This window comes from Amblyomma mixtum, chromosome 3 (assembly GCF_055824585.1).
Source record: "Amblyomma mixtum isolate Tamu chromosome 3, ASM5582458v1, whole genome shotgun sequence".
Taxonomy (NCBI): Eukaryota; Metazoa; Arthropoda; class Arachnida; order Ixodida; family Ixodidae; genus Amblyomma; species Amblyomma mixtum.
Window position 1 is genome coordinate 303,658,450 of NC_143014.1, and position 21,560 is coordinate 303,680,009.

Here is a 21,560-nt window from a genome sequence, read left to right on the forward strand (position 1 = left end):
CGCTGTATTTGCTTCTGGGCACGTCGAGAGGCCCGGAGATCCGAGACATCCTTTGTCCTCCGGTATTTTCTTTCTGCGCGCCGACGAATCGCCCGAAGCTGCGCGTAGATCACATCCACTGGAGCTGTGGAATTGGGCGCTGAGATGTTGCGCGTTGTATCTTGCATGGCCGAAATAATACGCTGTTCCACATCTGTTGGATCAGCGAGGTTCCCACAGGTTTTTTCTAGAACAATGCGGAAAGCACTCCAGTCGGTGCAACGTATTTTGGCATTTGGAAGACGGTGAAACCACCGTAGCTGCACATACGTTGGTATGTGGTCACTTCCATAAGTTTCAATATCAGCACACCACATTGCGAATGATGAGAGGCGCCTGGATACAAATGCAAGGTCCAGGCAGCTGCTGTAGGTAGTCCCGCGTAGAAATGTCGGCGTGCCATCATTGAGCAAAAAAAGACCTGCATTGTCCATGAACGTGGCGATATCCCGTCCTCGAACGTTCGTAACGGCGCTTCCCCAGCCGTGGTGATGCGCATTGAAATCTCCTACTATTATATGGGGCTCCGAAACGCTGTCGAGTAGCGATTGTAGTTGTAGGGCATCAAATCGACCCCTTGGTGGTATGTAGCCACCTATAATAGAGATTGTGCGCCCATTCAAAGTCACAGTGACTGCTACATACTCGTTGCTACTGCCCCCAGGAATGTGATGCCGAACGTAAGTGAGGTCACGACGGACGCATAGTAGTACCTTGCTCAAATGCCCAGGTGCTTCAGAGAGGAAACTTTCATAACCGGACAGTCGAAAAGGAGATGTGATATTAGGCTCACATATTACAAGCACTGGAAATCGGTACTTGAAAATCCTCTGCCTGAAATCTGCTAGGCGGCCTCGCAGACCTCGGGCATTCCATTGTAATACTGCCGATCGAGAGATTCTCTCCTGTAGTGAGGGTGCTGACGAAGGTAGAGCCATAATTTTTGACTGCTATTAAAGGGTGGCAAGCACCGGTTCAATAGCGTCTAAAATTTGGACAGCAGCCTTAGCAATTGGCGTGTCCACTCCAGCAGTTATCAGCCGTAAGGTGCCTATCAGCTGTTTCAGCATCGCCCTGATTTGATCATCTGTTGTAGACACATCCGGCGGACGCACAGGCGGACGTGTCACAGAGCTTACAGTACGCGATGGTAGAGGTGGCCACTCTGCGGAGTCCTCCTGGGTGGTTGACAGTTTTGGCTCTTGCGGAGCTGGAGGCGGTGGCTTCTGCGCGGCAGAGCGGTCTCGGTCTTCCTAATGTATTGACACTTCATTTACTGAGCTCAATTTCTTCTGCCGGTTTCGTGTCCTCCTCCTGGAGCGACGTACCGCGATTGCTGCTTCTAGGTGAGTAGAATGGTCTCTCACCATTTTCTTCAAGATCTTCATCTCTGTTTTCACCTTCGGACATTCCCTAGACGTTGCCTCATGAGGACCTTTGCAGTTGGCACAAACTGGAGGCTCAATCGCACATGTAGGTCCCTCGTGCACGCCACCACAACGCGGACATGCTTTCGTGCTCGTACACGCAGCACTTACATGTCCAATCTTCTGGCATTTTCGGCACTGCACCGGTCGGGGCACATAAGGACGCACTGGGTACCTCACAAAACCCACTTTCACATGGGATGACAAAGTAGTACCCTCAAACACTAGTTTGACACACCGTGATTGGCCGAAACGATGGATGTCAGTTATGCGAACAGAACTTGATAGCAGTTGCACCAAGTCCATATCCTTGATCTCTATGTCCACGTCAGAAATCACACCAGCAGTAGTGTTAAGTCCATGAGCGAAGAACGAGCGGACTCGTATGTTGCCAAGGACAGACACGGTCTTCAACTTCTCCAGGGTGGCCCGGCTAGAGACATCAACAGAGAGGATATTCCTTCTTGCATTAATACGCACTTCTTTAACTTGGCCCGGAACCAGCCGTTCAAGAAGAAGAGTCAAATTCTGCCTGTTAATGGAGTTGAGATTCTCTAAATCCTCAACAGGCATGTATGAAACTGTGTAAGTGAGAGATTGCTCACTTACATTGGCCTCGTTAGCTGTTTTCTTGCTCACACTGTGTTGGTTAGGCACCTTCGTGGTCACAATGGACTTGTTAGCCCGCTTCGTACGCACACTGGGCCCACACTCAGTCGGGATTTTGGAAAGCTTCCTCTTCAGGCGCCGACTCACAATCTCGGTGTAGCCACCGTCGGACTCCATGTCATCCGAGTCGGAGAAACTAGACGACCCCGGGAGCTCTGAGGGGAGATCCATACTGCATCCAGGTTGATCTGTGCGGTTCACACTGCTAACCACAGAAGGCAGCAGAGGCGGCGGGTCATCCGCCATCGCCTGGGACGGCGAGGTTGCCTTGAAGGCCACAGAAGCACAAATTATTTCGAAAAAGCAGGAGCTCGATCAAGAGAAGCTGCCGTTCGCAGCGCTCTTCTTCTACTCTTCTTCTTCTTCTTGCGAGTAAGTTTCCTAAGTTTCCAACAGCCCGCCCCCACCCGGAAAGTCGCGCACGAAGGGAAGCGACCCGCAGCGCTTCACGAAGTGCCGAAGTCTGGGCTTGAAAGTCTTTGTCCGTCTGCCGTTAACGGCCCGCGAACTGGTTTCTTCAGGCCTGGAAGGGAGGTGGTCTGGTCCGGACACAACAACAGCCAGCAAATGCCCTTCCCTCTCCCCAGAGATCTGCCAGTATTCTATTTTACCAACAATTTTGCTGACAGGCGACAGGTTCAATCGCGAGTGCCCCGTCGCATCACAGACAATTTTCTTCGCGAGTAGGAAAAAAAGAAAGAGAAGATTACAAACAACAAAACAGTAACGTGTCGTCAAATCCCTTCTCTTTTTCCTACCTCATTTCTTTTTCTTTAGAAGCATCGGTTTAAGCCATCTGCGTTGGCATTCGCACTTCTTTCTTTGTAATGAACCTCGAAGGGGAATTGTTGCAGAGCGAGGCTCGAGCGCAGGAGGCGACATTTTTGCCCGACATGCGCTCTAACCAGATTAGAGGAGAGTGGTCGTTTGTACGATGAACTTCGGATCAGACACGTAGCAGGCAAGTTTTTGTACCGCCCACACCAGGCACGCGCATTCCTTTTCAGAAACGCTGTATGCTTCTTCCCTGGCTGTGAGCTTCCTGCTTGCATAAAGGATTGGGACCGGTGGTCATTCCCTCGATCATCTATCTGGCAAAGCACAGCACTCATTCCCCTGTTGCTCGCGGCACACTGGATTATGAACTGTTTTGTATATTCCGAGGACTTTAGCACGGGATCTTTCATTATGAGTTCCTTTACAGTGAGAAAGGACTTTCTTTCGCAGTAGCCAAATGCACAAACAATTCAAGTCAGCGCATTACGGCACTTCTCGGCAGTCGCGGTCGAAGGGAGTGCATGAGGCGGTCTCGGGCATCGTCATACTTCCGTAAATTGAGCTGCCACGGTCACCAAATCAGCGATTGCTATCGGCGGCACAATGCCATGAAATGTTATTTAACGGGCGAGGCGTAGCGAGAAATCGCTGTACGCGCTTCCGGTGCCCGCCCTGTGGCGCCGCGCATCGTCTGCTTCAGCATATGACGCGTCTCACTAGTCGGAAATAGAAGTATTTGGATAGTGAGCGGTATGAAAGATTCTACCTGCTCAGAGTTAGGCGTTGAATGAACAACTAGAGTTGTGGTTGGGACTTGTTGGTTTTGTTGCGTGACTTGATGGAGCAGCGCGAAAAGACGAGGATAAACAGAAGCTAACAGGACAGGGACCGAAAGAAAACAGAAACAGGCGTATGTTAAGTTTGGGGTCTTTGAACGCTGACTGAGGTCGCAAATCGCGGGTTCAGCGGGTGCCGCATGATGGTGCTACTACACGCTACGCAAGAAGTAAATTTACCGGAAACGTCCTTGAGGGTATTGGTGAGAGCTAGTAAAATACAGAGAGGGACGAACATACAGGACAGAGCAAAGTGCTTGTCCCTTTCTGTATTTTGCTAGCGCTCACCAATACCCTCAAGGATCTATTACCTATTTTGACCGGGAACATGCTTTTGTACTAGGTTAAGTGCGCCACCTGTTTTTATCTGCTCATAATTACTCATGTACGCTAAAGTACATATCTCGAAGATACGTTTATGACATCTCTGCATTCACGAGACGAGCCTTTATTCAGCTTAAAACGGCGAGTAATGCATAACCACGTATAGTGAATACTAGGTTGAAAAAAAAAAACCGTCGTAGCGCTGTGGAATCGTCCCTGTCTCCCACACTCAGGTCAGGGGGTAGATCCGTTAATGTATCCGAATTTTCTATTTTTTCTTCATTGACAGTTCATGCTTTGTTGGATTCTGGATTGGATTGCGGATCATGGCTTGGGTTGTTGTATTGTTGATTGGCTTTTTGAATCGCTATGGATTGGAATGTGGGTTGGCTATGGATTGGTGAAAGCGTGACATAAGCTGTCCACGCCATTCATGAGGCAAGAAATGCTTTCGTATTAATATAATCCGTAAATGTATATGGGTGTGTTCAATAAGGACGGCAGTCGAGGTCCCAAGACCATCAATACTTTGATTTGAGCTAGTTGGTTGTAGCATGACATGTTTACGCAAAAGGCGTACTGGCGCTAAAAAACGAAGACAACACACACAACAGGACAGGACTGGCGCTAACTTCCAACTGAGTTTATTCAACAGAAAAAACCACTTAAGAACCACACTGCATGCTAAAAGATACAGACAAACCAGATACAATACGGTACAGTGTGGTAAGATACAGTGTGGTTCTTAAGTGGTTTTTTCTGTTGAATAAACTCAGTTGGAAGTTGGCGCTAGTCCTGTCCTGTTGTGTGTGTGTTCAATAAGGACGGCAGTCGAGGTCCCAAGACCATCAATACTTTGATTTGAGCTAGTTGGTTGTAGCATGACATGTTTACGCAAAAGGCGTACTGGCGCTAAAAAACGAAGACAACACACACAACAGGACAGGACTGGCGCCAACTTCCAACTGAGTTTATTCAACAGAAAAACCACTTAAGAACCACACTGCATGCTAAAAGATACAGACAAACCAGATACAATACGGTACAGTGTGGTAAGATACAGTGTGGTTCTTAAGTGGTTTTTTCTGTTGAATAAACTCAGTTGGAAGTTGGCGCTAGTCCTGTCCTGTTGTGTGTGTTGTCTTCGTTTTTTAGCTCCAGTACGCCTTTTGCGTAAACATCCCAAGACCATGTTTTGTTTTCAATCAAATATTTATATGTAATTAGGAAATGTGTCGACACAAGGGAATAGTACTCACTGTTGAAAGAAGTGCTGTAGTTTTCTGGAAAAAATACCGTACATCACACGTGGGGGAAAATGCCACGTTTGCGTTTTCGCAAAATCGCTAGCTTGGATCCCCGCAGAATGTAAAATAAAATTTTGTGTGGCCTGATTATTTTTGAAGCGAATTTGTGCAAACTTTTCTGTTTGAAGTAATGCAAAAATATTTTTGAACTCCTGTAATTTCGCAGCAAAAAAATCACAAACATGGTTGAAAAAGTAAGGCAGTCCAATAAGGGCAGTTTTTAGGGCAATAATGGGACAAGAAGGGGCTGAAATTTTTTCTCCATCAATCTGTCCTTTTTTACTACCTTCGGACAAAAGTTATACTTCTAGAAAGGGCAGATGATTTTAATTTGGCGCTGAAATTTCTAGAATTCGAAAAATTAAAAAAGGCGACCTTTGACGGAGTTAAAGAAAAAAACTCCCTCTCTGATTTTCAGTAAAATTTTCCTGAAAGACATTTATTAATTGCTAATTTTATATCAAGAAAAATTGTTGCATAATTATGGTTTAAAGTATAAAATTAAAGGCCTAACACAGACCATATTTCGTTCAGTTACCAACTGTATATCGTGTGTTGAAAAGAGCAACGGTCATAATTTCGACATCGAACTGAGTGCATGTGGCTGCGTTTTGGCTAGTTCAATGGAGGAATCTCAGAAAACACTTTTTTAGCGTGTTTTGGCTTGTAAGCGATTTTAATCAGTCAAAACAAGATTACGTTTGCTGCTTGTGGCGCGAGCAGCGCAGCACGAGACAAAGAAGAGAGGGGCGGGACCCGACGCTGACGCCACAAGATCATGCAACAACCAGCCCAACTTTCCCCCTTGTTAAATTACGTTTGCTTCTTCACATGCCTTCTATACGTCTGGCTGGGTTCAGAATTTTCCTGCACTTCAAGAGTATTTCTTGGCAGCTTGCCTTGAAATCAGATTTATGAAACGCTTACCTCAATCTTTCCCATAGTTTGGATGAAATATAGCTCCTTTAACTGAATTTAGGCGAAAGTTGTACTCTGTGCTCCTGGTACTCCAAAATGAGCTCCAAAATGAGCTCCAATGATAACTCCAGCCCGTGGGAAATTTGATGGAAGTAAGGGATTACCTCAGTGTTTTTTCTCGCTTCTTTTGCGCTCGCGGAATTGGCTGGAAACCTTCACTTTTTTGCCAAACTTTCACCAACGGCCAACAACAAAAATGATGGGAAACCGGAAGCTTTTAGCTCGACCAACTGCTCGGAAAGGCTCTGCTTCATAACTTGCGGGCACCTTTTTTTTTCAACGCATTCAAAAAAGCAGATTCGCAATGCTGCGTTTAACAGACTTCGGTTGTGCAGATCCATGCCTTTTGAGACCTAGGAACGTACTTCCAAGGCACGTGTCCCTCAGATAAAAACTTTAGTTTTAAATCTTGGAACCTAATCGTCTTCTCAGATGGTAACAGCCATGTTTTTAGAACAGGCGCTGAAAACCTTTCAAATGTTGTCCACAACAGGAGTTAGCTGGTCAGTTGGGAATCGGCGGTCGTATAAAAATCATTAAAAGACAATAAATAAAGAAAATGATAACTGAACAATACTAACGATAGCTAAACAATAAAATAACAAGATTCAAATTAGGGAGCGGGTATTATTTGTATTTGATGGCTTCAGCGAGGCCAGGATAGATTATAAAAATATAGGACTTAAATTGATAATTAACATTATTAAAGCTCGTTTGCAAGGAAAACAATGCTTACGAGGTATTTTCTGAGATGATGCCTATACGATAACCAAAATAAAACATTATGCACTCATTGTTAAGTTGAATTAGTAAATATTACTGTTTTTAACGAGCAATTATCAGTAATTATAACTGAACGAAATCTGGTCAGTGTTAGACCTATAATTTTAGAGATTGAAATATTATAATGCAACACTTTTTTTCCTGGTGTCAAACTTATAGCAACATAAGGTCTTTGAGGGAAATTTTAAAGGTAATCTGAGAGTTCGTTTTTGTTAAATCGCCGTCAAAGTTCGCCTTTTTCCGAGTTTCCCGAATTCTTGACAATTTCAACGCTTAATAGGCAATCCAAGCTGAAGTTTGCCGCGTCGATTGCAGCGCCGTAACACACAGCATAGCGAGAGGAGCAAGCAGTTTTGGGGGCGCTCTTGGGGCTATTCCACGCCACCTTCCTGAGCTTATAGGCATGAGCTTCTGCGCTCTGTCGAAGCCACACGTGGTGTCTGTCAGCTATCTGGGTTATGTCTACAGAAGCGAGGCAAACAGTGCTATGAATCAAACGCGGGCTTCTAATCGTTCAGAATGCGCTCTCGCGTTTGTAGCGGCCCAAGCGACTGACGGTAGCAGTTTTTAGGCACCTAGGGAATAACTGCAGTGCCACCTGGGCAGCGCAGGTTCTCTATTAGCAATCCCCAGCCCACTCTAGGACTACAACTTTTATCCGATGATAGTAAAAATGACAGATTAAGACAAAAATGTCAGCCTGAGGCTTTTACTCCTTCTTGTCCCATTATTGTCCTAAAAACCGAACTTATTGGAATGTGTTACTTTTTCAACAATGCGATATTTGTGCCCCGAATTTGTAAGAGGCAAAAAGTATTTTTGCCTCGCTTCCAACAAAAAAATTCGCACAAAAAAATACTGAAAAACAGTCAAACTCGACAAAATTTTATTTTACTTTCTGCGGGGATCCAAACTAGCGACTTTGCGGAATTGCAAACACAAGGTTTTCCAGCTAGTGTAATATATGGATTTATTTTTCGAACTATTGCGTTTCTTGCAAAACTAAGTACGATTGCTTTGTGTCGATACATTTGCCCATCAGATGTAAAAATTTTATTGAAAATAAAAAATCGTCATCGCACCTCGAGTACCGTCCTTATCTGAACACGCCCATATCTACTGGGAGGGTGTTCCACTTGACTTGAACCAAGGATTTGAAAAACTGGCGCACCGGAGCTGAGTGAAACCAACTACATATTGTTTCCTGTCGTGTAGCGTTCTTCAGAGTGTTTTTTTAAAACTCCGCTGAAGTAGTGAAGTAGCTAAGGTTAATTATGGAAAATTTCTAATATTCACTTTTGGTCACGTGAGTTCCGTTTAGTTGTAGAGGGGGTTAAAAAGAACAAGATCCAGTTCATTTGTACAATATGCTCTGGCACTTAACAGCACCAGATTCCATTTATATTAATTTTATTTCAGGACGAACGGGTTTACTGGAAGTACAAACCGTGCGCCAATAAGCCACGGCTCCCGTACGACTCTGCTCACTCTAAACATGTTACGAAGGGCACAGCTAAATTACGCCTTTCGAACGCCTTGAATACGTCTTGCCCAGAACTACTGGCTATCAGTTTCGACGATAAAACCCCCCGGCTGGCTGCTTTTGGTTATCCCGATCATGTAACAGTAGCGTTGGTGAAGGTGTACTGAAACAAAAGTTGTCAAAACATCCTAACGCCTCCCAGCATTCCGCTGGAAAGCAAATGTGCAAGGTTGCTGTGATTCTGTACATTCATGGCTTATCCCATCGGCTAAAAAAGAGCGGGCAAAGGGCGAATGTCCGACCGGTTTTTCACGCTCTCGACTAGCTCAGAAAACTTTGCAGAATAACTAATCCCGGTGCCTCGCACAGTCTTGGGTGTAAGACGCGGCACAAGGACAAGTTCTGGAAATGTGCGGAATCATAGAGTCCACCGATTTAATGTGGCAAGAGATACGCTGCACAAAGTGGTGGGTGTGTCAACGACCACCTCCGTGAACATTGTAGAACTGTGGTTCCTTGATACCCACTGTAGGAAGTGCGAAGCCATTGATAATGATGACACCAGAAATGTGCCGAGTTGCGGCCAAAGTGCAGATCCCTGTGCCAACTTGGGTTGCGTGCCATTTTACAAAGAATGCACCACAGTCGCGAGAAAAAATGCCAGTTAACCCGCTAGATTATCGAAGCAGAGTTAATAGAGAGGTTAGCGTATGACTGTGTATATAAGCCATCGATCGCTTTATCATCAAAGGAACTGAAATATTTGCGTTGCCATTGACTAGTTCACCTGCTGCGCTTGCGTGATATCCGGCGACGATTCGCTTGTATTCCGATTTTGGTTCGTAATAAACTTGTTGCAAGTTAGCGCTCGTGTGTGTAATGTCTTCTTTCTGCGTCTTGTCTGTTCGCGCGCTTCAAGTTTATTAGAATGTCTCACCAACAAGCCCAAACAATCACTTTGTTGCTGATATAAAGAAAGCCCGCGAAATATATATATATATATATATATATATTAATAACATGCGACTGTCCTCATGCGCTGCCGCATTCCAGCGTTCCCAACCGCATTTTGAATGAACGCAACATGCGCGTTGACCGTGCCCGAGTGAGCGCCCGCCGCTTAGTTATACTGGCTGCAAAATTATGAAAGAAAAAATGAAGGCTACCTTAAAACATGCTGCTTGATTGCTTTTACTTCCATTTTTTTTGTTCTCTTTGTGCGCTGTCTCAATAAAAAGGCCCTCTGAGATGGCTGTTGGTGGCCTCCCTATCACTTAAGAATGTGCTGACGCACTCTCAGGACTACGACTGCCATTCAGAATTTCGGAAGAGGCAGGATCTCGCCGGAAGCGGCCAAGATCCTTAGCCTACAACAGCTGGATAGGAAAATTCAGTTAATTTGGACACCCTCACACGCCGCCGCCCCCGGTAACGAGGCGGCTCACGAGCGAGCCCGAGTTCTATAATTCCAGTTAGTCCTTTAGCCCTCCGAGAAACGGAGGAAAGAGGAGCGCCTGCAAAATTACGGGGAAGTTATTGACCATTACAAATTGGAGCGTAGGCTGGTACCTCCACGAGACCCAAAATCAAATAATAGAGAAGCTGTCGCGTGGAGGCGGCTACAAACTAATATATTTATGAACCCGGTATGGGCGTACCACGTGTACCCACAGCTGAGGTCGCATGAAAGATGCACAACCAGTGGGACGAGAGGGATCCTCGACCACATAATTTGCGAGCGACCAAATTCTCCCGGGGCAGGCAAAAATATCGATAGTAGAGAAGCCTGGGAGAACCTGCTAAGATGCCCGGACCCTGAGCTGCAGCGCACCACAATTCATCTGGCGGAAGGGGCCGCTACGAGTCAGGGACTGCCAGCCAGCCTCTAACTGCGGACGCGCAACTCCACATCTCCCAGGCTTGGGTGCCGGGGGCGGGGAGCAACGGCTTTTCTGATGAAATTCAAAGTTTTTCAGTCAATAAATCAAATGCTGGGAGCAGCGTCGGCATCTTGCTTCTAGACGGTGAGCGCGCACGCTTCGTGCGATGAGAACGCGCTTGTTATTGTTGCACTACAGTAGCGCGAGAGCGCAACCGTGTGTGTTTTCTTTTCACTATTCGAGGGCTTTCTTTAAATGCTGGAAAAAGGACCACGTCTTTGATGCATTGCCGCGAAAAACTGGATCGCTTTTTCGTATGTCCCTATACAAATTAACCAAACGCAGGTCAACCTACAGTAATTATTAAAAAAATTGCATAATGAATTTAAGCTAATTTGCTAATTAAGTGAAATTTTAACATATTCTCAGGAGTGCCACACGTAAAGCCGTAATGCTGGAGTGCGTAATGTAAAGCCGTATGTCTTTCAATTCTTTCTCAATTTTCATAATGGTCTGTGCTAAAGTAGTTTGTACCGTCAGACACATTCTACAACCCATGTTTTGGTGAATTCACACGCCTGAAAAATATAAATATTTCTGCCGACACATAAACTATATATTTGTACATATATTAGATCGATCAAATCAAGAAGCACCGCGAACTTGGTAATTATTTGGCCGCTGCAAGCAGAAAGCTGGTTTCTACAGTGCAACCAGCTTGGGTAGGTTGCTTAGAGCGCCAGTATTGCTAAGAGCTTCTTTCGAAACTGGCTGGGTGGGGCATAGTGAGTATTCTCTGACTTGCAATGTCACTTATGCTGCAGAATTGAATGGACACAAAGTATGGCATAATAATGTACAGTCTTTGCCAAAAGTAACCTGGCTGCATGGTTTGCTTCACAGTCGTATAGTGAAGCCCTTACAGCTTCCCTAAAGATTGAAAAGCTCTTCGAAAGTGAGGACAGGGGTTCTCCTTACCATACAGAGATTTAGAGCTTGAGGGCTGGCATAATAGCTTTATTATACAACTGAGAAGCAAACCGTACAGCCTGTTTACTTTTGGCGAAGACTGTACGTGTAACATGACGAAGATATTGCCACCTAGTGGGGACCGTAGTGCAGGCAGTGAGGAAGGCAGAGAAAAGCTCTTCGAAACAGAATTGGGCTGACCTGCGCCCAGAACGGAATGAATGACTCAGCAGCGCCGAAAACAACAAGCCTGCTCGGCGGTCGTCGAACAGAATGCCCGCCATTCTCGGCCGTGCTCAGTTTAAATGCGATCGCGAACTTTCGAGATAAGGAAGCAAAAGCAGCTACAACTATCTACAAAATGTGGCAGCAGTTGTTGTTGGCCACGATCAATCGAGCTAAGTCTGGTCGCGTGGCGCGTCACAAACAAGGTGATAAAGTTGCCTGCCGGCGGCTTTGAGCGTTAAAGAAAAAAACTGGCAAAAACTTGTATATCCTGGCTGAGCCAGGATATACAAGCGAAAAGCTTCAGTTATGCTTTGTTTGACGTCATGGCTGTCGCAGTTCGCGCACAATGCACTGGGAGCACCACGATAACGGTGTAGGCAAGCGCGTTATATAGCCCTCTTCGCGCATGCGTAGTAACTGTTGTAAAGACGCGGCTGCAACGAAAGGTCAAACGCTAGCGAGGAGGCGAGCGCGCAGTAGAAGCGGCGGTGGGGAGGCGGCGCACATGCGCAGTAGCGCGCGGCTGCGCCGAAAGGTCAGGCAGCGGAGTCGGCGCGGCTGTGGCTGCGGCCACCTGCACCGCGCGTGACGTCGCTCGATGTCGCGCATGCGCAGCTGTGGCAAATCTTGGCTCCGACGGTTCACGCGAAGCGCGACTGTGGTGCGGGTAGTGATGCTTTTCGCTTCAAAACTACAAAGGTGCGAGGCAGTATTTAACGTCTACAGTGATAAGCTGTACCGCGCAATTTTGCGCATCGACTGGAACTGTTTTGTCCCTGGACGGAACTTCTGCACATCAGATCCGATCCTAAGGACAACACGAGTTTGCAAATCTCTCTGACGGGAGGCCCTATCAAAGAGGTCGGGGAGCTCCGCTTACTAGGTCTGTTCATCCATAACAGGCTCAGCCCGGAATCCACTATTGCCAAAATCAAGCGCGTAGGCGAACAGGTCGGACGCATGATCCATCGCGTTTCTAACAAGCGCGGCGGGTTGCGAGGCAGGGACGTGCTTCGGCTCGCCCATGCCTTCGTGACCAGCAGGATCCTCTACTCCGCTCCCTACCTTCGCACTACGAAACAACACGAAATAAGAATCGACACCATCGTTAGAAAAGCTACAAAGCGAGCACTGGGCCTCCCAGTGGCCACCTCCAATGCTAAGTTGTCGGCGTTGGAGGTGATCAACTCCTACCAGGAGTTACGAGAGGCCCACCTCGTGAACCAATATACGCGACTCTCGCAGACGGCATCCGGGCGCCGCCTGCTAGACCGCTTGCACATCCAACACAAGTGCACTCCAGAGGAGACGTGTCGGATTCCGGAGCTATGGCGTCACAAGCTCTGGGTCCCTCCACTCCCGCGCAACATGGACACACATACACACGAAGGCAGACGAGAGGCGCGCGCTCGGGCCCTCGAACACCAACACGGATCCAAACAGGGTGTATACTACGTTGACGTGGCAGGGCCGTCGCCCAATGGATTCTACACGGCCGCAGTAGTTCACCAGGATCAATGCGTTAACGGGCTCTCCTTTCGAGCTCGAAATTCAGCACAGGCTGAGGAAGTAGCCATTGCGCTTGCCGCCTCGGACTTGAATTCTAAGGTAATCGTGACAGATTCGCGTCGAGCCTGTCAACACTACCTGGCTGGCGAGATTTCACCTTTAGCCTGGAGTATATTAAAGCGCGCAGTGAGGGAATCGGACCCTTCGCCCAAACGCATAGTTTGGACTCCAGGCCATCAGGGCGTTAGAGGTAATGAGGCTGCGGACGCGGCTGCCCGAGCGCTTACCTACCGGGCACCTCACCCAGGCTCTTCCGGCTCGGAGATTGTGCAACCGCTTCTGCGGTTCAGAGAAATTCTGGACGACTATTGCGAACGCCATCGTCTTTTCCCGGTCCCTGCTAAGGGCCTGAGTAAAGCTGATGAGCGAACTCTGAGGCGCTTGCAGACCAACACTCTGTTGTGTCCTGCAATAGTGAAACATTTCGACCCCAAAATTGATGGGCGATGCCCTCACTGTGGGGAAGTTTCCGATACCTTCCACATGGTTTGGTCCTGTCAAAAGAATCCTTCCCTTCCCCCCAATCCTTCCCCTTCCCGAGAGGCATGGGAGGCAGCCCTGCTCAACTGCTCGGGGCTGGAGTCTCAAAGGGCTCTAGTCCAACGGGCGCGAGTAGCGGCCTCGTCCAGCGGGGTCCCGAACTAAGGACTCCACCTATGTAAAGGGCCATTTTTGGTCTGCAAACTCTCCTGTTGTTTATTACAAAGTTTTCACCACCACCAGAGGTTGCTTTTCAAGCGACTCCGACTCCGAGAGGTATCTTCCTCCTGAGAAACCTGAGAGACCTAGAAATGCTGCCGAATTAGTGAAGACCTGATAGGTGCATGCCATTGCGCCTCCTTATTATTACACGCTGCGCTAGGTATGTTCCAGCTTCGAGAAATGTATGCGCCAGTGCAGGAACATATAGACCCGAAATAACAGCGCAGAAATGCAGTTCGCACCACACGCTCAATAAACGTATCCGCACCCTCTGTTTGTCGAACGTAATGGAGCACAGGGAGTTTCCACGCTGTTTGGCTTGTTATACCAGGTGTTTTAGGGAAGGTGATCAGTAATTTAAAAAAGGTTCTTTGAGGGAAAAGAAAAGCTTTTGGCAGCATAGTAATATCAGTATTGGTGGACGTCAAAAACGCGCGAATCATGTTAACAAGTAAAGTTTTTAATTAAATTCTGATCGTTAACTTTTTAACTATTGCCGATAGGCGCCCGCTTGCAATTGATTTGTAGCCGGCCGTTAGTAATAAGTTAATAACCATATCGGCTTTTAGAATTTCGAAAACGCGATTACCCTCGCAGCTATTGGTCAACTATTTTGAGCCATTTCTGGCACCATTAGAAAACCGCGTGCCGGTGGCAGGGCTAAAAGCGACGTCAAACAAATCGTGTCACTTTGTCACGTGGTCTGCACTGTACCGCCCAGGCTAGAACACCGTGACAATGCGCGCGTCTGCTGGCGCTGCACCGATGAAAAGTGATAAGGTGCTCCGGCGGCGCCCGCGGCGAGCACATGCTTTGCAGATGCATGGCGAGAGTGATAACCTAGGAGCGCTGACAGCACATAAAAGGCAGCATAAAGCGGCGCAAAGTATTCAGAAATAAAACAAGAAAGAAATCAGCTGGGACAGCTTAGGAAATGTCTCGGAGTGGTCATCTTGTAAGCAAACTGTCTTCGCGTCATTTGAGCGCTGACATGGTCGGAACTGTTGGAGGCCACTTTTCGACCACTGAAATTGTTGACATTGTCATCGCGTGCGTGCGCGCGCAGAAGAATGCCACTTTAGCAGCACGGTTGTACGAAGATGCGCATCCTGGTTGCCGTGTGCCCTCTCGCGGCACTCCCACAATAGTCTTTGGTCGTTTTGCGAGAACAGGGTCGGTGCACCCTCAACGTCAAAGTGGCTCAGTTTTGAGCGAAGAGCTTGAAACTGCCGTCTTGGCCTATGTGAACATAAACCCACAGGCCAGCGTGAGAGAAATTGGCGATGAATTGGGATGCAGTTTTTTTTTTCTGTTTGGAGAGTTCTCAAAAAGCACAAAATGTATCAGTACAAAATAAGCCTTCAACACGCACTGGGAGGGTCTCATTTTCAGCACCGGCTCGATTTCTGTAACTGGTACTTAATAAAATGCCAGGAGAGCCCTGAATTTTATTGCGAAAGCAATACTACGCTCATGAACGGCCTTTCGCGTAGCGGCGGCCGGTAGCACCGTTTGACGTTTAGAATGACCTCTGACGTCATACTAGGGTGACAGATGGGATACCAAGTCGAGTCGTCGCGCAGCGGCGGCCGGTAGCCACGCGTGACTTTTAGAATGACCTATGACGCCATGCCATGCCTATGTGACGTCATGGCGTGACGTCATACCAGGAGCGAGAGATGGGCTACCTAAAGCCCCTAGATCAGCTTTGCTTTTTTTAGAAAAGCTTATAAAGGGACTTTAGGGCTACCAAGTCGAGTCGTCGCGCAGCGGCGGCCGGTAGCCACGCGTGACATTTAGAATGACCTGTGACGTCATGCCATGCCTAGTGACGTCATAGCGTGACGTCATACCAGGGTGAGAGATGGGCTACCAAGTCGAGTCGTCGCTCAGCGGTGGCCGGTAGCCACGCGTCACCAATACACGCGGCGCACTGCGTTCCTTGTTGAGAGGCGGTGCGCCGCGTTCCTTCCATTAGAGGCGCTGCGCTCGCTTTCGCAACCTACCAGGCTTAACCAAAGCTAAGCCCCCGCCAATTTTTTAGACAACGAGATGTGGACCGATGAAACCCACTTCTTCAGAGATTCCACGGCAAATCTGCACAACGCCCATTATTGGTCGGCCGCCAACCCACATTGGGTACGAGGATAAAGACATTAGGTTCGGTGGTCCGCAAATGTATGGTGAGGGATATTTTAAGGATGCATTGTAGGCCCCTACTTTATTGACGAGAACCTCATCGGCAGGAATTACATCAAGAGCATCCTAAATGATGTTGTTATGAACTTGGCCCCAAAACTTCAGTTTAACGTGCTGAAATTGATGCGGTGTCAGCATTACGGGGCTCCACCACTCATTCTCTCGTGCTGTGGACTTTTTGGACATGAACTTTCCCAGCCAGTGGACTAGGACGCGGTGGACCGACTGCTTGGCCTCCGAGGTCCCCACACTTATCTCCCCTAGACTTTTTTCTCTGGGGATACGTGAAGAATAAGGTTTATACGACGCAGCCCTCCAGTCTTGATGACATGAAGCTTAGAATTACCGTGGCTATGGCAAGCATTACGCAGGACATGATTGAGCGCTCTGTCCGCGCAATAAAAGATCGTTTTGAAGCGAAAAGCTTCACTAGGCTCGTCAACACCGCGCTTCGCGTGAGCCACCCCTCGGCGCCGCCGCGGCGCGCGCTACGTCGTCACTTCTCCTCGCCACCGGTTTACCCTCGCCGCTGCCGCGCGGTCGCCGCCGCCGTCCCAAGAGGAGAAGGTTCTTTCGCAAGGCGTTGCGAGAACGCGTGAGCGGCGGCGGCGGCGGCCATAAAAGAGGCCGCGCGCTACGTCGCGCGCGAGCTGCTTGCTACTACTCTGATCACCGGGCCATGTTTATGGCTATACAGAAAGTGCAAGACACTGTGTCCTTTGAAGAAGAAATGAAGAGATTTTAATAGCCTTGTATAACGATTGTACAAGCTTTGTATACCTAAGACAACACGTTTTGGAAAAGCTAGAAAGCTATACCCAAATTGTAACCCTATGTATGAAACTTTAAGCTAAACCACGAGCATCGCCACGAAGCTTTTCGCTTCTAGATCTCCAGGCTTAACATTTTAGCTAAGCCTCAGCCCAACTTTTTTGCTGCGCATTGCCATGGAAGGACAGCTTTTCGAGCACATGATGTAATGCTCTTGTGTTGTACAGTGGCGATGGAAAGAAATGCGAACAAAGCAGAGCCTAGGTGCTTCGTTATATGTATTTCTTTTCATAGTGCTTTTACTTCTGTGGTAGCAGAAATACGCTAGATTTTTCCTTGATGCATTATAGGGCACCTCTAAAGTCTTTTTCTTAAAACCAATGGAAAAGCGTCATGAAAAGAAATTCGAACCGCAGAGAGCGTAGGCGTTGCGTTGTTCTCGTTTCTTTCCATCGCGATATATACACGGCGTAATTGCTGAGACATTTTTTTCTTCCACAGCCGCAAGTTTTCTGCCGTGTAATAAATAGATTTTTGTGGATAGGTTTTTATTCCTCGTGGTTGCACTGTCGAATATGGCGGACACCGCTTTTAAAAGGCTCAAGGTTAATTTACTCCGCTGGAGCGTCATTAACGTCCGCCTAAATGTCACTAACATATATTATTGCACTTCAGCCTTGTCAAGGTGACATGCCTAGCTTGGAAAAATAATACATAAACTCATGTCAGCATACTGTTAGGTCCTGTGTTTTCTTTTTTTTTTTACAAACGATTGCTTGGAAAAAGACATCAGCCCAGAAGACTTTATACGTGCCAATTGCTGACTCATGTTTTGTTGAATACGAACGAGTCACTGCCTTGTTAATTATAACGTAAAATCAATTAATCCTCCTAATGTCCTTACATACTCATGCTATCGTTGTGAACGCTATAGTTATTGAGCAGTCTTGGCAGAGGCTTTAACAAATTTCCAAACCTATGAAAAATTATTAAAAAATACAAAAAACGGGAAAGAAGAACGAAGGAAACGAAGGGCAGGTGGCGCAAGAAAAACTTTACGAGCAAGAAGTATTATTAAACCATCAATTTTCGAACCGGAAAAAAATATGCAGATAATTTACTGCATTACAAGTGACAGCGCAAGGAAAACAACCGTTGAGCGCGCATTTCTTGCCTCAAATTCGTTCTGTAATGATGTGATGCGATTGTGATGTGTTGTTTTGAAGTGAGATGTACATGGCGAACGCTTTATGCCTGTAACTCTGCCCGCGAGCGGAGGTCTGTCATGTGTGCTTCTTTTTTGTATGTTCCCTACTCCCCCCCCCCCCCCCCCCGCCCCCCCACACTGTAATGCCACGGCGCTGTGGGTTCCTTAATAAATAAATAAAGAAAGAAAGAAAGAAAGAAAACAACGCGCGTAACTTCATTTTACATCTGCCGGAACAACAAGTTGACCTGCCGGTGCTTTCCTAGCAAAAAGGTCGGTGATTCCAGTTCATGCTCTTGGTATGTTTGAATGGGCAGGTTAAAACTGATACACAGATAAACAAAAATCGCAAGATGCAAACAGTTTAGCACTGTAACTAGTTGTCAAACATGTGTGCTTACTTTTGCAGATAGCCGCAAGCATCGCTGGCCCATACTTCCCGAGCAATGTTCCTTCTTCAAGCTGCCTTCACGGAAGCTGCACCCTTACTGGCCCTCCATTCAGTTCTTGCTTTCAAAAGATAGATGGCAATCAATCCACAGACTCATTTCCCGTCGATCTCGCCTGTCTCGACCGCGCATGGCAGAACACCGGAACGTCATCGACACGGATATGACGGGACATAAAAGCGACGCACCGGCCAAACCTATTCAGTGGGTCTGGCAGCGGCATGGCAAATGGTTCCTGCAAACATGTGTGCTTCTTTTTGCAGGTAGGCCACAAATACGCTTTCACATGTTATAGGAACGATAATCGTTTCTTATTGCTGCTGCCACACCCTCAGCACTTGATATTTTTTCTTGCATGCTGCATTCCTTAACAATTTGGTTGCAACTGTCCTGCGATGTCGAGACTAGTCCAGGCCTAAAGCCAGAGGAAATGCTAAACGAACTGCTAGCCGGACAAGCACGAATCAGCGCAGAGCTTTCAGCTATCCACTCTAGAATGGCTTCCTTTGAACAGCGTATTACGCACATAGAAGCGTTGGCTTCAACTGCAAACGATGCTCTTCAGCGGATTCATGATCTTCAGATTACTGTTGAGAAACTTAAAAATGTCATTACCAAACTTGACCGCAAAAACGATGGCCTGGAAAACCGATCTCGTAGGAATAACTTAATCGTCTACGGCTTGAAAGAACCATCAAATGAAACCTCTGAGGAGCTATTAGCTTCTGTATTGGAGTTGCTGTCTTGCAGACTTGGAATCCCATGTGAAGGTATTGAACGCTGTCAGGCTTGGCAAGCAAAGAAATGAAAAGACGAGACCTGTAATTTTTAAACTGCTAGAATTTAGAACCAAGCTTTCCATCCTTAAAAACGCCAGAAAACTAAAAGGATTTGATACATACAGTCTTGGTCAAAAGTCCAAAGGCCGCAGAGTTCACCTGCAGCGAAATAAATGCTCCATGTATAGCGGATCATTCAAAATACAAGTCAAGCAGGAAGCTTCTATACTGCAAGAAGAAACCATCTGCTAGAATTTCAAGGTCATTCGGTGTTTAATGGTTCAGTAATGCATCTATTATTGGGCTCAAGCGAAAAGCCTTCGGCCTTAGGACTTTTGAACATGGTTGTACACAAGTGAAGGCTTTTGTGCTCGTGTACAGCAAATTCGAAAGGCTCTCTGGGACAATTTGGTTGATATCTTCAAAGAAGCAGATAAGTATAGATTGCAGTACGATTCCCTGATAGTCGACAGTGTTCGTTACACTTGCGATGATATTTGCAAAAGGTGCCGCCGCGGTGGCTCAGCGGTTATGGTGCTCGGCTGCTGACCCAAAAGACGCGGGTTCGATCCCGGCCGCGGCGGCTAGAATTTCTTTGGAGGAGAAATTCTAGAGGCCCGAGTACTGTGCGATGTCAGTGCACGTTAAAGAACCCCAGGTGGTCGAAATTTCCGGAGCCCTCTACTACGGCGTCTTTCATAGCCTTAGTCGCTTTTGGACGTTAAACCCCATAAACCAAACCAAACCATATTTGCAAAAGGTTTGTTAAGGCTCCATGTGCTGCAGTGCCAAGGGACACAGAGCGACTCTTTAATGAGCAGAAACTAACTCTTTTGAACACAAATTCTCGAAGCTTGCTTAAACGGGTTGAAGATTTCAATTGGCTAGTAAAGTGCTACAGCCCGTCTATTATTTCCGTAACAGAAACATGGTTGGACAAATCTATAGGAGATGTAGAATTTTTGCCTCCAGATTACTCGGTTATCAGAAACGACAGGCAGTTTGCTCAAGGATGGGACGTAGCTCTGTTCATTAGAAAAGTCATTGAAATTTTTGTACTGCCACACCTTCCGAATACTGAGTCTGTTTGGTGCGGGATAAACATTTCTGGTTTCGTGACAGTTGTGTGTGCTCTATACCGTCCGCCCGGTTTTGAAAACATTTCCTACCACATTACAGAATACATAGCGGAACACAGGCTCCACAACTATAAAATGATCCTTATAGGTGATTTCAATTCTCCTTGTATCGATTGGACCTTGTTAATTTCAACAGGTCGTGACAAGGCTGTTTGTGAATCCCTAATGAATATGGCTATATCATTTGATTTAACACAAGTGGTTGAATGTCCAACTCGAGTAAACTATGCTCTCGACCTTGTTTTTGTTAATAAAAAGTTGCAACAGTACAGTTTTCAGTGCGACGTAGTCGACGGACTGTCAGATCACAAGGGTGTTTTCATACAATTTAAAGTGCGCGCCATAAGCCGAAATTCAATATGGTCACAGATTTTACCCGTGCTAACGACGGTGCTATTGTTGGACTGCTAGAGTCGTCTTTCGGAGATTTCGTGACAGGCAGTGAAACATGCGGCGTTGATGCTTTGTTAGAGCAGTTTCATAATTTAGTTCATAGCGCCCGCCGCTTGGCTCAGTGGTTACGGCGCTCGGCTGCTGACCCGAAAGATGCGGGTTCGATCTCGGCCGCGGCGGCCGAATTTCGATGAAGGCGAAATTCTAGAGGCCCGTGTGCTGTGCGATGTCAGTGCACGCTAAAGAACCCCAGGTGGTCGAAATTTCCGGAGCCCTTCAATACGGCGTCCCTCATAGCCTAAGTTGCTTCGGGTCTTTAAACCCCACTAAACCAAATTTAGTACATAGCTGTGTGCTTCACTTCGTCCCCACAAAATGTGTGAAATATAACCCGAAGCATCCATGGTACACAAGAGACATAAATCATTTGATAAGACGCATCAAGCGCATGCGCAAGCGAGCGGTCACGAAACGAAAGCCGCGATTCAGTACTTCTTTCACTCAAGTCCGAGCGAAAGACAAAAAAGACAGAAGCTAAACACTTTTACTTCAGCACAACACTGTCAACATTCATGAAAGAGAACCCATCAAAATTTTGGAAAACAATATTACCCTCTTCCCATAACTCTGTATACTTTATTATCAGCCATAA

At 46.9% G+C, this 21,560-nt stretch overlaps 1 protein-coding gene across 1 annotated transcript; it reads right to left on the reverse strand.

Annotated features, from left to right (window-relative positions):
• Positions 1 to 1,292: 1,292 nt before the first annotated feature.
• LOC149355443 (uncharacterized) lies at positions 1,293 to 2,306 on the reverse strand. Its single transcript, XM_089576115.1, has 2 exons — positions 2,190 to 2,306; positions 1,293 to 2,114 (listed from the first exon to the last, which is right to left on the reverse strand). The coding sequence occupies exons 1-2, from the start codon at positions 2,304 to 2,306 to the stop codon at positions 1,293 to 1,295; spliced, it is 939 nt and encodes a 312-aa protein (XP_089432241.1).
• Positions 2,307 to 21,560: the final 19,254 nt, after the last annotated feature.

Bases quoted from the DNA above. Each gene is read 5' to 3' on its own strand.
- LOC149355443 (XM_089576115.1), bottom strand. From the start codon at position 2,306: ATGGATCTCCCCTCAGAGCTCCCGGGGTCGTCTAGTTTCTCCGACTCG. The intron at 2,115-2,189 runs ATCCCGACTGAG...AAGGTGCCTAAC, and splicing joins TGAAGAGGAAGCTTTCCAAA to CAACACAGTGTGAGCAAGAA.